Raw genomic sequence first — 15,446 nt, 5'->3', positions numbered from 1 at the left:
AAAGTTAGAGATGAAGTAGCATACAATATATTTTTACACTTAAAGACCTACTTATAACTTAGTTATGAATAATATTCAACTACTTAATAAACAAAACAATTCTCGCACATTATGCACGGTCAAAATCATATTTACTATAAAACTTTCCGTACATTTTTGCACGGGTAAAAAACTAGTATATTTGTCTAGAATATGATCATATTTATGACCCTCCCATAAAGAGTAGATTAGTCTTTAATTTTTTTTTTACCATATATATATTTTTTTTACCATATTTAATTTTTTTTTTGCTATATATAAATCAAAATTAATATGATATATTTTTTCAAAATTAAAGCTACTTATTCACTATTGTTACAATTTTAGGACTTCTAAACAAAGAGTACGCTAGTCGCCGACCCCGACGCCCAAATAGTCCAGTCACGGCACGACTCACCAGTCACCAGTGGCAGACTGGCAGTAACTTGTTTTTTTTTTCTAATTTCTAGAACCCTAAGTTTTAGTTTCCCTGTCAAAAGAAAAAAAGTTTCAGTTTCATGTTTTTTTCAGGTAATATTTACATTATTTGTTTGTGATACTTGTGAATTTGTGATTATGGATTTATTGTTGTTGAATACTTGAATTTTTTGCAGTTTGCACAACACCACCACCACCGGTAAAATTATAGTAGCGAGAGATGCCGTCAATGGCTAATTCACAATTTAGGCAACCCAACGGCATCGTTTCGAACAATGATTCCAGGTTCTTCTTCTTCTCCACTTTTTTTCTTCTCTCTCTTCTATTTTAATGGAAAATTGTTCGTGAGTTCAAACTGAAATTTTTTGCAGGAGGCAAAAGATTTTGCAGCAACGAAAATCTCTTCCAATTGCTGTTGGTACGCTTTTCTATATCTTTCGTCACTACATTTTTGCGCAATTTATTTTATCCAAGTTCGTAAAATTTATCAAGTTTGAAACTCAGGATTTGATTATTTTGTTTTATTTTCAAATTTGTGTTTGTTAGTTGAGAAACGACTAATTGAAGAGGTTCGCAATAATCACACTCTGATTATTGTTGGTGAAACTGGAAGCGGCAAAACTACTCGTGAGTTTTTATTTTTATGATTTGAGCATTAGGACTAGAAATTTGTAAAACAAGATTTTTGTGTTGCATTTACTAGAAATTTGTGCTCTGAATTCCAGAGTGAAAAATATGTTTGGAGAATGAATGTAGGAGTTAGAGTTGTTTGTAGCTGAATTTGTGTTGGTTTTTGAACAATTATGATGCGCAGAATTACCTCAGTTTTTGTTAAAAGCCGGCTTCTGCCGTCAGGAAAAATTGATTGGGGTTACTCAACCTAGGCGTGTTGCTGCTGTCACTGTGGCTAAAAGAGTAGCTGAGGAATGTGGTGTGCAATTAGGGCAAAAGGTAGGATATTCAGTTCGATTCGATGACATGACTTCTGGATCAACGAGGATCAAGTACATGACAGATGGATTATTATTAAGGTGCTCTATTTTTTATTTTATCTTTGTTTCTGAGTTACATGGTTTGTCTAGACTCTAGAGTGTTTATTGTTCTGAAAAGTGAGAATGACGTCTTTTATTTTAGTGTGGTAGAAGCTGGATTTGCTACAAGGGTTGCATTTTTGTGTTTGTGTGTTGTTTATAGTGTCTGAAGATATCAGGAGGAAGAACAAATAATAATTGCTTCTTGTTTTTTTTTTTTAAAAAAAAATTAAAATGCTAAAGGACATTAGAATCATACCTGTTGATGCGCTTTCTGTTCTGTCGCTTTGATTAGTGTTCTAATAGAATATCGTAATGCTTTAAGCATGTATTTGCATTTCAATTCCATACAACTTCACAGAAAAAGTAATCTATATGGTCACAAAATTTTGCTTGGTAGTGACTCTCATCTGTTTTGCAGCAGTGTTTGAAGTAGCCTTTATTGTTTTGAACAAGTCAAAACACTGCTTAATCTAAATAGTTGTGTTTGGCAAAGCTACCAAATGTTGCTTTCGGAATAAAGTACCATTCTTTTTTAGTATTTTAACAGCTAGGTTCTTCGAACACCTATCTCTAATAGCTACTAGTCTACAACCATCAGCTACTCCCAATGTCTTCCACAACTAATTGCTACTCTTACGACTAACATCTATTAGCAAAAGCCTCTTAGCGTTCACAGTGTTAAGGTTACATATGTTGAATATTAATATGGGTTTTCATAAAAGTTTGGCTCCTAGGAATCGGGTCACATATCACGTTGCTAGCTATTACAATAGTGCTGAAAATTACAAGTAATATTGCACTGTTACAACTGTATAAAGCCTGATAAGTGACAGAGCACTGATTTGCTAAATGAGTTTGTTAAGTTAAAAAATAATATAAAATGGAATGAGTATTGTGATATATTATGCTTTAATGTAGTTCCACATGTATCAAAGTAACTAAGCAAGGAACTCTTTTCGGAAAGAGAAAATTTATGAAACAGGAATCAGGAGTTGACTAGAGGTGACTTAGCCCCTGTGTTCCTCAAGTCAGCCCTGCTTTGAATCCGTAAATTTAATTCTCTCTTCATGGCGCAAACACTTCAATAGAATTACCAAAAACAAAGAAAGAGAAATGGATGGTTAATGGATTACAAGTAAATGGGTTATGTTGTTTAGCATTGACGTGATGAGTGCTTTGTATGTATTATGTTATGCGTTCAAATCTTTGATATAGCTGTTAATATTCCATCACATGTGTTGTTTAGTTTTGTCTTCCTATAAAATGACATCATCCTTGCTTATGTTCAGGGAAGCATTATTGGACCCATACCTATCTAAATATTCAGTTATTGTTGTTGATGAAGCTCATGAGAGAACTGTTCACACTGATGTGTTACTGGGCCTGCTGAAAAATGTTCAGAAAGCTAGATCTCAAACTGCAAACGAGTTAGTTGATCAAATCAAGATAAATAATGACACAAAGTTGGAGAAAGATAATGGGACTCAAATGGCCTCCCCGCTCAAGCAATGCCAAGGTGCAAAACTTCCTCCTCTAAGGCTGATAATAATGTCTGCCAGCTTGGACGCACGTATATTCTCTGAGTACTTTGGTGGTGCAAAGGCTGTTCATGTTCAGGGAAGACAATTTCCTGTTGATATATTTTATACTCTCCATGCTGAGACAGATTATGTTGAGGCAGCAATGGTGTCAATATTTCAGGTAATTGGCCTGCAATATCAAGCTATAATTTTTTGAATCTGATAATACCGCCGAGAAGTTAATGAAGTTTGGAAGAATGTTAATTGACCCAGATGTTCTCACACTTTCGAGTTTAATTGTGTTGTGATTGGATTTATGCAGATGTGTGTTGATACTTGTTCTACGGATTAAATTAACAGATTATGACAAAATCACGATAAACATGTGATGGAGAATTTATAAAAATGCTATGTTCAAATGTGGCGGCGTATGGTCATTCTAAGAATGCAATTGTGATTTCTCTTATCCCCCCCATCCCCACCTCCATCTTTCTCTTTCTCAATTTTTTTTTTTGTGTGGCATGTTATTTAGGAAATTCTTTTTGCTTGAAGAATGTTTGCTGTAATATCTTCTTGTTTTTATGAAGCAAACTCTAGAAACCCTTATCTATGTGATTGGTGTCTGATTGTATCATCTCTTCAATTGCTGTGCTTTCGTATGATGTTCTAGATTGTTCTCTCATAGTTTTTGCGGCTAGAATCATGCTTTGACCGACTCTGGCGTTGCCGCAGTCTGCTTGTGCAATTTGAAGGATGTAAACTTTTTTTTCTTTGTTATTCATTTTCATGTGAATATGTTATTTGTATCTCTTGTTTTTTTAGATTCATTTGGAGGAGGCTCTTGGTGATATACTTGTATTTTTGACTGGTCAAGAAGAGATTGAATCTGTAGAGGGGCTTGTGAGAGACAAATTGCCACAATTACCTGAAAGCAGTCGGAATATTGTGACCGTCCCTATTTATGCATCTCTTCCCTCAGAACAGCAAATGAAAGCTTTTATGCCTGCGCCAGCTGGATCTCGTAAGGTACATTAAGATTTCTCCCAGATTCTTTCTAAAACCTTTCTGTTAGATAGAAGCATGAGGACAGTGGACACAAGTTAAATGTGGACCCCCCCCCCCCCCCCTTCCCGGCCCTTTTTCTTATTTGGATACATTTTTGTTGTCATTTGTAACTTTTACTTTTAAAGGAACTGGTGCTGGAGTTTGACTAAAGCATGCCTTTTACCGTTTTACGTGTGTGTTAGTAAATTGATGAAGCTTTACCCAATTCTTTCTTCTAGTGAGGCTGCTAATTTTGAGCATAACTTCAGTTAGGTAATTTGATAAGTTAGAATGTGGTAAAAGTTTTTGCTGTTCGTGTCTTATGTGGTCAAGGAGTATTGGCATTGCTGGGGAAGACTTTTAAAAGTTCTCCTACATTTGCTATGGTGCAAATGTGTTGTTTCCTTTTCTTTCCTACTTAATTTTTCTAGGGGACTTTTCGAGGAGAGTGGAGAGAGAGAATATTGGGGTGCTTGGAATTTCCTCCGATGTTGGATTGACTTGTTTGGGTGTTCAATTATTTCCATATTTTTGGGTGTTCTTTTCACCACAAAAATGCTGTCCCTTTTTTCTTCTTCTAAGAAGTAATATGGATATTAACTTTGATTGTCAAATGACACTAGGGATCTCATAAACCAAGAACTCAGCTTCAAGCTTAAAGCAAAGAACTTTTGAGCCAAGGGATATGAACAAAGTGATTCAAGAGCAAAGCTTTAGTGCTTCACTAACTTCCCGTCTTGTTTTCCGCTATTTGACTAAAATTCAATTAACTTTGAAGGATCTAGCTATTTGGACTCCTCCCATCAGATAGAGGAAGTGGAAGCTCAAGGAGCATGCTTTACTCGTGAAATCTTGAATACTAGGGCTGGTTAAGACATAAGTTAACCGGTCGAGTTGGGTTGGTTCATGTTTGGGTTGGTAATAACTAATAAATGGGTTAAGAACCTCGTGACCCAAACCTAACCCACTTAGTAATTGGGTTGGAAACCTGATATGACTTACATACTAAATGGGTGATCTGCATAACCGGTTTAACCCATTTGGTCATAGTTATTGTTTATTTCAAATGAATTAATTATATTTGGGAAAACTAACTTAACAAATTCACTAAAAGAAGTATGCATATTTAAATTTTTTAAAACATTATGACTTATCTTTAGGGCTTTTTCTATTGGGAAATTCTCATTGGTAAACTCGTGTTTTTGCAATTTTATACTACCTCCGTACTTTTTTAGTTGCACCATTTGGTTTGGTGGCACTATTCATTAATCAACTTTGTTAAGTTATCTCGCATTATTATATAAGAAAAAACATAGTCAAGTGGGGTCTTGTTAGATTCGTCTCAATGCGAGGATTCCAAATATCAAATTTATATATTTTTTACTTGCACCCAATAAGAGATATTAACGTTCAAAGAATCGTCTCGGCAAATGTGAAAAAGCAAATGGTGCAACTAAAAAGTTACAGAGGTAGTATTTGGTAATCAAGAAAATAATTTATCATATGAAATGACCTGTATGATCTTTGCTCTACAAGACTACAACATGACATTAACGATGAAATTTGTTGAAGATTTTTGTCACCTTTACTCTTTTAAGGTTAATTAACGCTAACTAATTTCATTAGGATACAACTTCACATAACAATTCAAAGGCCATGTATAATTTTTTTTGATTGATATTATTCTTTGTGCAATTTTGTGCTCCAAATGAATTTAGTTGATGTTAATTTGCCTCAAAAAATTGTAGCAAAAACGTTTACAAATTTAATCATTAAAGTCACTTTATAGAATAAATAATAATTTAGGGTCATTCAATATAATAGATTACAATCTTGTTCACCGAATGGTAACAACCAAAACACAGGGTTACCAATGAGTTTATCCGTTTTGTGTTTTTTTTACCAACTTGCACACTGACTATTATACTTTTTCTTTATTTTGGTAATGTTCAATACGAGTGAGTTAAACGGATGAAATCAAGTTACATTGAGTTGACAATGTCAAATATAATTCATAACCTAAGCTGTTAAATTCTTGATGTCTCTCTCTCCTCCAATATATTCTACTCCCTCTATCTGAGAATAGTCTGAACAATTTCCTTTTATGTTTGTCCTAAATTAGTTTGAATACTTCCCTTTTTTACGTGGTCCCACTATTAATATATTATATCTTTTACACTCGTTTGGCCAACACTCTACCTTTCATCAATAAAAAAGTTACCCAACTTTCTCTCTACTCTTGATAAAAAGTACCTTACCAACTTCTATCACATTTACTTTTTAAATAAAATAACATTTGATAACATATCACCTTAAAATACGTGTCCCAATAAGTATTCAAATCTTTCTGGGATGGAGGGAGTAACTAACTCTCTTCCATCTCCCTGAAACTGTGAAACGGTAATGCCTAAAGCATCCCTCTCCATAAGCTGGTTCACTACAGGCCCACGCCCGAGGTCATGGGGGAAGAGTGTTGTGTTTCCGGCTTGTTTACAATCATGGCTCATATGAACGTCACTGTCATGGGCAAGCTGGCTAGACTGGACAATTTAACGTAAATCACCCATATGCTCCACATCTCATGTGTTATAAGTTTGTCTGGGGCCCCTGATCTATCGATGTTAAGATCTAAGAGCCTACTTGCATTTCTAACTTCTAAGTAATTTCACCTTATGACTTTTGAAGCTGACCTATTCACATCAAACAAGCTTTTGCACAAATTTGCATATTTGTTTCCATAAACCCTTGCATAGCCTTCAAAGTTCAAACATATCTCATACCCTTCAAAGTTCAAACATATCTCATACCCTTCAAATGCAATCTTGAGCTGTTAGGTGCCCTCCTCGCTCAACTAATCTACCCTGAATGCATAAGACTCAAATGCAAATTAAGCCCATTTGATGCTCATTCATCAGGCATCATTATGTTTCTCTAGGACTGCAAATGGTGAGCATGCACATATTCTCATGGATTTGCTGCAAGAATATTTCATAGTTCTCTAAAGTTTCTGAGAATTTAAAATCATTGTGATTCAGTCAGATGTCAGCTGTCATTTGTCACTCTTTACATTACTATTGATGTTTAGATTTCTGTAGGATGATTTGGTGTTTGGCTTTAGCGGTGTAGCCCAGAATCTAAATCATATAGGCGTAGACTTGCCTATAATTCTGTAATCCGTATGAAGTTATAAATAATGAAGTGGTCTTATATTTGTATATATCTGTAATTCTTTGTAGCTTGGGCACTGTCGCATTATTCCACCCATGTGTGACACCTTGTGTTGAAATTTCTAATGTGATTTGACCAGCAGTGGATACAGTGGCTAAGTAACTAATGCTTGGTCTCTTAATTGCTTATTTAGGTAATACTGGCAACAAACATTGCTGAGACATCGGTGACCATACCAGGAATCAAATATGTTATAGACCCTGGAGTGGTGAAAGCCCGCAACTATAATCCACGTACAGGGATAGAATCACTAAACATTATTCCTACTTCAAAAGCACAGGCTCTTCAAAGGAGGTAAGGACACTTTGATTGTATTTGTTTGATATGCATTCCAAGAAAATGCTCTCATGAAGGTTTTGGTCTTGGCTAAGGAGCCAATCTACTTTTCTATATTATTGCTTTTGGCACCACTATTAATGATTGTTTCAGAAGCCTAATTTCTGTACTCTCTTGCTTTATTGCAATAACACCTTCTCAACTATCTTCAACTAAGCCATTCAGGTTTTCGAATACCTTTCCACCAGTTAGTATTCCTATCTATGTTAGTCATGCTATTTAGGTACAGACACTCAGAAAGTGTTAATATGTTTTTCTACTCTATTACGAGGATCATACCCTAGTATGCCTCTCCATCTGAAGTATTGAGTACATCTCAGATTGGGTGGTGCAAACCTGTAAGATAATGGGTAGGGTTGCAGTAGGCCAGGTCGGGCCTCCTGCTTGAAACCCCTGATGGCCCTTGTGTGACGCTACTTCCAACTCGTTCCCATGCCTGGTTGGAACCCAATTTATGCCAATTCGTGCCTGCAGCATGAGATCATGATGTCTGTGGAAAGCTAGAGGAACAACGATTATGGAGAAAATAATTGAGTGAATAGGCTTTTCAAATGGTGCTTGATCTTCTAAAAAATAAGTTAGTCTGCTACGAATTTTATGAACAGTTATCTAAGCTGGTAATTGTACCTTCTTTTTCCAGTGGACGTGCAGGGCGTGAAGGACCTGGAAAATGCTTCCGCCTTTACACAGAGAGAGAATTTGAGAAACTTGCGGATTCCACAGTTCCAGAAATTAAGCGTTGCAATCTCTCAAATGTCATTTTGCAGCTGAAAGCTCTTGGTGTTGACGATATTATTGGCTTTGACTTCATGGAAAAACCTTCACGGTAAGGAATGAAAGAAATGTTGAATTTTATCAGCAATCAGATTGTATTGTTGATTTTTGCATAATACTAAAACACTTCCACATATTAGTTATTACACCATCACCTATATGTTAGCATTAAATGTTGTTAAGATAATTAAAGGCGACCATCATTTTTATGAGTATCCTAGTGCTTGAGACGCAAGTAATTCTCTATTACATACTTCATATGAACCTATGGAGGTTTTTTTATGCGTGTAACTTATTAACTGAATAACTGTTATTAGGGTCTTAAGGAGTTCTAGATTTAATCTGGTTGTGCTTGAATTCTTAAACTATTGTTTGATGGTCTTGGTATGTCTTCCGCTTCTTCTGTGATAAGGCAAAATGGAACTCGTGGAGTTTGTAGTTTGTAGAATGTTCTGAAGGTTTCAATGTAGAATCTCCCTTCGTGTGTGTGTCTCTCTCTCTGTTCTATGCTGACCTGCAAATTCAGCAGTGAGCATCGAGCTGGTGGGAACTGGCTTCCCCGAATGTCATTGTGGCCGGGTCGTCATCAATTGAAGATGATGCATGTTTCTTCTTTGGAAAAGACTTCTTGGATTATGTACCAGAGCAAAATACCAAGCCTTTGAGTGTCTAGAATTCTGGATACTCCAAGAGAAGAAAGATAGGAATCTACTTTTAAAGATGATTGTCTAAAATCTAAATCCCTTCTGCTGTATATATATACTCCTTAAATTTTCCCCTCTGCATAACTAATTATCTGGATGAATGACTGTGGTCTCAATGTCTTGCCTAAGGCAGTCCTTAACAAACATTCAACTGAATTATAGTGCATAGCCCATCAAACCCTTCTTTTCTAACATAAGTGACTTAAATACGAGTCTTGAGCTAGACGGGCTAATCCTTTACAGCTCTCTGCTTCTGTTTTGTGTAAGTATCGTCTTTGTAATCTACTCGTGTTCAGGGTTGTATTCTGGTGATCTTGGAATTTTTCAGTCTTGATAACGTTTTCCTTGTAGTGTTATTGTCAATTAGGTTCATCTTTGTAATCTACTCAAAATAGTTAATATTATCCATGTCTAATAATTAATATGATATTAGACATGGATAACCATTTTGGGGTCCAGTAATCGTCATCTATGTCTAATATGATCTATTTACATCATTCTGGGGGATCTTGATATTTGCGCATGTCGTTTGTTTCTTGCCATAGTGATAGCTTGTCTGTCACCTTAGATCCATTATTCAATATAAAAGTTTCATCATCGCTGGTTTATTATATAATTCCCAAATAGATAATATGTTTTCCTAATTTGGGAATGTCACAATACTTGCTATATATTGCTTCTAGACACTTATTCACACTTGGAATTGCAAGTCTATCCTTATTTAATACTTCATCCGTTTCAAAATAGATGACACGGCTTGACTTTTGCACTATTCACACTCTCCTTCGACTGTGTTTTCTGATTTTTACATAAGGAAAGATATAGTTATGTGAGATCTTCTTAGATTTGTCTCGATATATATACTTTCAGAGTATCAACTTTTTATAATTTTTGCATGTAGGGAATTATAGATTAATAGTTTAAGTTATGTGTTGGCAAGCGTGCCCGGTGAAGTGTGTCAAGTATTAGAAAGCAATAAAGTATGTGGTGGGGACTATTATATTAGATTTGAATGGAAAATTAGCTTCATTTATTGTGGTCGCTTTCTTTCTCTCTACCTTTATCAGTATATGTGCCATTTCTCTATGTAGCATGTGAAAGAAAAGGAGGAAGTATTAACACTTGCACAAAAATGCTCTTAAGAATAAAGGTTTGATATGAATCCTACAATACTATTTTACATCGTGATTCTGTATATTTGTCCGTAGCACCTAGAGTTTGTAACTTTGACCCTTGAAAGTCAAGAGAGGACATATTATATGTGATGGTGAGTGTATTCGTTTTTTTTATCTCTGTAACCTATATATGCAATTAGTGATCCCTTCTGTGTTGCTCTTTGAGGAATCATTGAGCCTTTTTTTTAATGGTCCTTTCAAATTTGGGCAGGATGGCAATTGTGAAGTCTCTGGAAGAACTATTCTTGCTTGGTGCTCTAACAGAGGATTATAAGCTTTCAGATCCTATTGGGCTTCAGATGGCTAGGCTTCCATTAGATCCTATATATTCTAAGGCTCTCATTCTATCTAGTCAATTCAACTGCCTGGAGGAAATGTTGATAGCAGTCGCAATGCTCTCTGTTGAATCAATTTTTTTTACACCACGTGAAAAGCAAGAAGAGGTTTGAATATCAAAACATTGTTGCAATTTGCTTTTGTTAACTATCTGAACTGTTGGCTTGCTAAGCTCTCCTTAGCTGCCATGCATAAGTTGCTGTAATGCGTATCTTATATTATCTTTATGATATGAATCTTGGGTAAATTTACTGCTAGTATGAGGCATTTAAAAAGAAAAATGTGTTGACGTTCTGTTGTGTGGCTTCTGCCTGAGCTGGGATCTGGAAAGAACAGTAGTACATTATGATTTATCCAATCTCCTTTACTTTTGTGGAGTGGTGTCTGAAAGAGACTATACATACTGAACAAATTTATTTAGAAAATGCATAGAGCACCAGAAATGCTGCTTAATAGGTTACTGAAGGTTAAAAATTGCACAAGGTTCTATCACTTTATGTATCTTCATCATGGTCGTAGCTTGGTATTGTTTGTTGCATTTCAACACAATCAAAATTTTGTCAACATTAATTTTCTGATCCTTGTGTGACCAGGCTAGGACTGCAATAAGACGATTTTCAAGCCCTGAGGGGGACCACATAACCATGATTAATGTGTATAAATCATGTGATGAGTTTTTGGAGAGCGGCAATGCAAAAAGCAGCAAGGAAAAAACATTTAAGAGTATGAAGAAATGGTGCAAAGAAAATTTTGTAAATGGTCGCTCATTGAGGCATGCTCGTGATGTACACTGGTATGGTTCTTCCTAAGAAACATTTGTGAGAGGAGAGATGAATTATTTTGGTTTTCAATCATAGAATGATTTGCTTGACAGTTCGAGGGGCAATTGATCATAAAAATCCTTCATTTACCAAATTGCCTCTCTGCTTGTCGGGCGTTGTGAAGGTGTTGACTGTTGAGTGTTAACCTCGCTAGACTCTGGCCTTTTTAGTCTCTGCTATAAGATGATCCATTCTGACTTGTGAATCTTACTGCAATAACACCACTTAGTATTGATCCTGTCACGTATGTCATGAAAGATCTGAATATATGACGATGGTCAACTGCAACAAATGTTCATGCTTATAATTCTACAACTTCAAAAATCATTTGCTATATTCTTAAAACAAATTAGGAGAATGTTTGTCTTTACTTTTTCCAGATTTGGCATGAGAAACAAAATGGTATTCTACTGTCTTCACGTCTTATTGTATTTGTAGTCAGTCTTCCTGTCATATATGCTGTAGTCACCTTTGTCGGTTATTTTCTCAAAGTAACACACCATTTAATGGTTTCAATCATATGTATTTATTATGGAATTCATCCTCACTATAGAATTATTGTTTGTAGCCAAATCCGAGGCCATGTTGAACAAATGGGCCTTCGTATTGCTTCATGTGGAGGGGATATGCTTCTATTTCGCAGATGCCTTGCAGCTTCCTTTTTCCTCAATGCTGCCTTGAAACAGCCTGATGGTACCTATAGGTATACCTCTCTGCAAGTGGGCTCCCCCTAGAGCTTCTCCCTAGATGATCTGTTTGTTATTTCTTTAAGTCTATTTTGTTAGCATCTTTTGAATCATTGGCCAAGTCTTTCATTATGTTATTCTTACTAATTTGTTAGTCTTCCTTTATGTCAGCTTTGCTAATATATCTCATATAACCATCTTGAACATCGGTATCTTTCTGATTATAGGGCCTTGGCAAGCAGTCAAATGGTGCAAATCCACCCTACTTCTGTGTTGTTTCGGGCAAAACCAGACTGCATAATATTCAATGAACTTGTTAGAACTAACCAGAACTATATCCGCGACGTAACTAGGATCGATCCGATGTGGTTGACAGAACTGGCTCCTCATTTTTATGCCGCACAGTAACATTTTGTACAATGGAGAAGGTCAGACCTATGGCTTTTATAGCACATTGAATACTCATTCTTCCTGTTGTCATGCTACTGAGGATTTTTTTTCTGGGCTTTTATCTTCTTAGTAATGGATTACCTTGCTCCTTTGAACTCAAGTAAAGCATGAACACCTAATGTAGATTGTCAATTTTAATTAGGAACTCAGTTTAATTTGCTTGTGGAACTGGAGGACCATCAGGTAAAGGTGTGTTGAATCAGTTCATGAGTGCAGCTGATCTATAAATAATGGCTAAAGTACTTCCATATATATCCAGAGTATTAATGATGACTGACTGACTTCCCGACTTCCCTATTATGTGACTCAACTTTAAATTATTTTGTGGACCTGATCTTTGCATATTTAGGTTTCTGTTGAAATGTTTCCACCTTTTCAATATCACTAGCAGTGAATTTATCTTTGATGGCATAAATATTTGAAATATTTCTCTTTCGTGTCCAATATTAGTTCTCCCCCTTTCCCTTTACCAAAAGGGTAGGAAGAGATTAAGAGATAAATTTACACAGTTGAACTCACTAGATCAGTCAGTCTGCACTATTAATCTAATATCTTTGTGGGTTTTTAAGCTTTCCATCACATATATATTTCTCATTTTCCCCTTGCAGAGAAGCAGCGGATGATACTTGCTTCAGCAACTGGAGAAGCAGCTGGAATCTTCTGTCCATGAACTTTTTGGCACTTGTGGGGCAATGCATGACCTATTCACTGAGAGCTGGTTTACAATTGTTGTTTTTCAATGGGATCCCAAGTCTTTGCATAGCTGAAGCCTGCTTTTTGTTGGAGCCTCGAGAAGACTGTTGGGGAGTACTGGCATATTCAATGATGCAGTTACAGTGAAACTGCAGTCTGGTATTTCTAGCAGGTTGAACTTGGAAGTTCATGCATCTGCGACGAAAAGCAGCTCGAAAGGAGAATATTGCGATGATGATGATTGATCTGTTCTCTTCAATCTCGATTGTTTGCGCATGAACATTGAGGAATACACTGGGAAGCCAGTTGCAGGAACCCTCAACAAAGTCAACAGTAAAAGGTTACTATTAGTGCGGTTGATGTGAAATGTTTGTGTTCTTCCCTTATATTATAGACATGTAATTATACATGAACAACCTACTATGTATTCTTAATAAAATGATTTTTAGGGATTTTCTATTTCTCCTCTTTCGTGGTGTGCTTCTTGAATGGTGCATGCATGAAGTCCAATCGACATTTTAATTTTTAAGACAACAAAGAAAGATGACAGCCATGCAATATATGCAAATCGTATGAGTTGAATGGACTACTACCATATAGTCGGTGAGGACTGAGGAGAAGGAATTATTGCCGACAAAATCCAAGAATACTTGACATGGCTTTGTTTTTTTGTTTTATGACTTGACATGACATCAAGTTGACTATTATTTTAACTTTTATGAATTATTCACTTTAGATCAACTCTTAGGCTATGTTCAGTTCACCTTATTTTTGCTTATTTCAAATCTAATCAGATCAGATCAGATCAGAAAAAATAAGTTCAGATCAGATCAGATCAGATCTGTCAGTTTTTAAACTTATTTTTACTATTAAATATCTTTCATTACATATTAGTAAAAATTATAATAATTGAATATTAATAAAGTACTCATTGAGACGAATCAAACAAGATCCCACATGACTATATTTTTTCTTATATATTGAGAGAAATCTAAAAGATAAGATCTTGTAATCAGATCAGTTCAGAAAAAATAAGTTCAGATCAGATCAGTTCAGAAAAAATAAGTTCAGATCAGATCAGATCAGAAAAAATAAGTTCAGATCAGATCAGATAAGTTCAGATCAGAAAATTTCAGGTGAACTAAACATAGCCTTAATATGAAAATGAAATACGGATGGAGTACTTATAGTTATGGCATTTTTACCTTTACTTCTAAATTTTGCAAAGGAAGGATACACATTTCTCGATATATATATATATATATATATATATATTATATATATATAATATATATATATTATATATATATATATATACTTATGTGAAATGAAAATGAATTTCAACCACGCGTAAAATTTTGATTTTTTTTATATTCATTATTCTATATATATATATATATATATATATATATATATATGTATGTATGTATAGAAGTGAGTTCATATGAGAATGCATATTTGCATGAAAATGAATTTTACGCGATATAACTCTTATGAATAAGTAATGTAACTCTACTGAAAGAGTGATGTAACTCCAAAAAAAGAATATTTGAAAAAAAAATTTGGGCTCAAATTTTTTTAGGTTGGTATATCTCTAATAAACACGTGTTGTAACTCTAATTCAATCGTGTGGTTGAGATTCATTCTCATTTCTCATGTAAGGAGCATTCTCATGTGATCTTACCCCTATATTTATATATATATTCATGCATTACGATAGGAACTCTCAATTCTTTCACATCTTCTTCGCATGTACTCGCGGAGTCGCGGTAGCATTCAGGTAATATCCCTTGATTTCATTTGTTATGCTTAAATTTTATCTTGATTGCTAGATGTAATCTTTCGTTATGAAAGGCTAGGTTTATATGTATGTGATGTGTATGAAATCAATTGCAGATAAGTATGCACATATAAGTTAATGATCATTAAAGATAGTTTTATATGCACGTGATGCATGAATGAAATCAATTGCAAATAAGTATGCACATATAAGTTAATGATCATTAAAGATAGTTTTAAATGCACGTGATGCATAAATAAATTTATTTAATTAAAACTCTAAAAGTGTGCAAATAAGATGTTTTGCAAAGAATTTGAAAAGAATCATAAGTATTATCACTATTCACATGTACATTGCAATAGAATTGAAACTTGCAATCCAATAGTCCTAAACTCCTAAGTGGGTGTGT

General features: G+C 35.0%; 1 protein-coding gene across 1 annotated transcript; it reads left to right on the top strand.

Moving 5' to 3' along the window:
• The first annotated feature begins 390 nt into the window (after positions 1-390).
• Positions 391-13,716, top strand: LOC104895777 (pre-mRNA-splicing factor ATP-dependent RNA helicase DEAH10). The gene is made up of 14 exons (XM_010682370.3): positions 391-549; positions 633-741; positions 828-874; positions 1,003-1,083; positions 1,271-1,487; positions 2,780-3,191; positions 3,833-4,036; positions 7,416-7,576; positions 8,259-8,444; positions 10,483-10,714; positions 11,201-11,400; positions 11,997-12,131; positions 12,342-12,542; positions 13,173-13,716. Exons 2-13 carry the CDS (start codon positions 677-679, stop codon positions 12,520-12,522), a joined length of 2,121 nt encoding a protein of 706 aa, XP_010680672.1. The 5' UTR covers positions 391-549; positions 633-676; the 3' UTR covers positions 12,523-12,542; positions 13,173-13,716.
• The last annotated feature ends 1,730 nt before the right edge of the window (positions 13,717-15,446 follow it).

The sequence above is a fragment of the Beta vulgaris genome, chromosome 6 (assembly GCF_026745355.1).
Source record: "Beta vulgaris subsp. vulgaris cultivar EL10 chromosome 6, EL10.2, whole genome shotgun sequence".
NCBI classification, from domain to species: domain Eukaryota; kingdom Viridiplantae; phylum Streptophyta; class Magnoliopsida; order Caryophyllales; family Amaranthaceae; genus Beta; species Beta vulgaris.
Note: the sequence above shows the minus strand (reverse complement) of the source record. Positions and strands in the feature narration are given on the sequence as shown.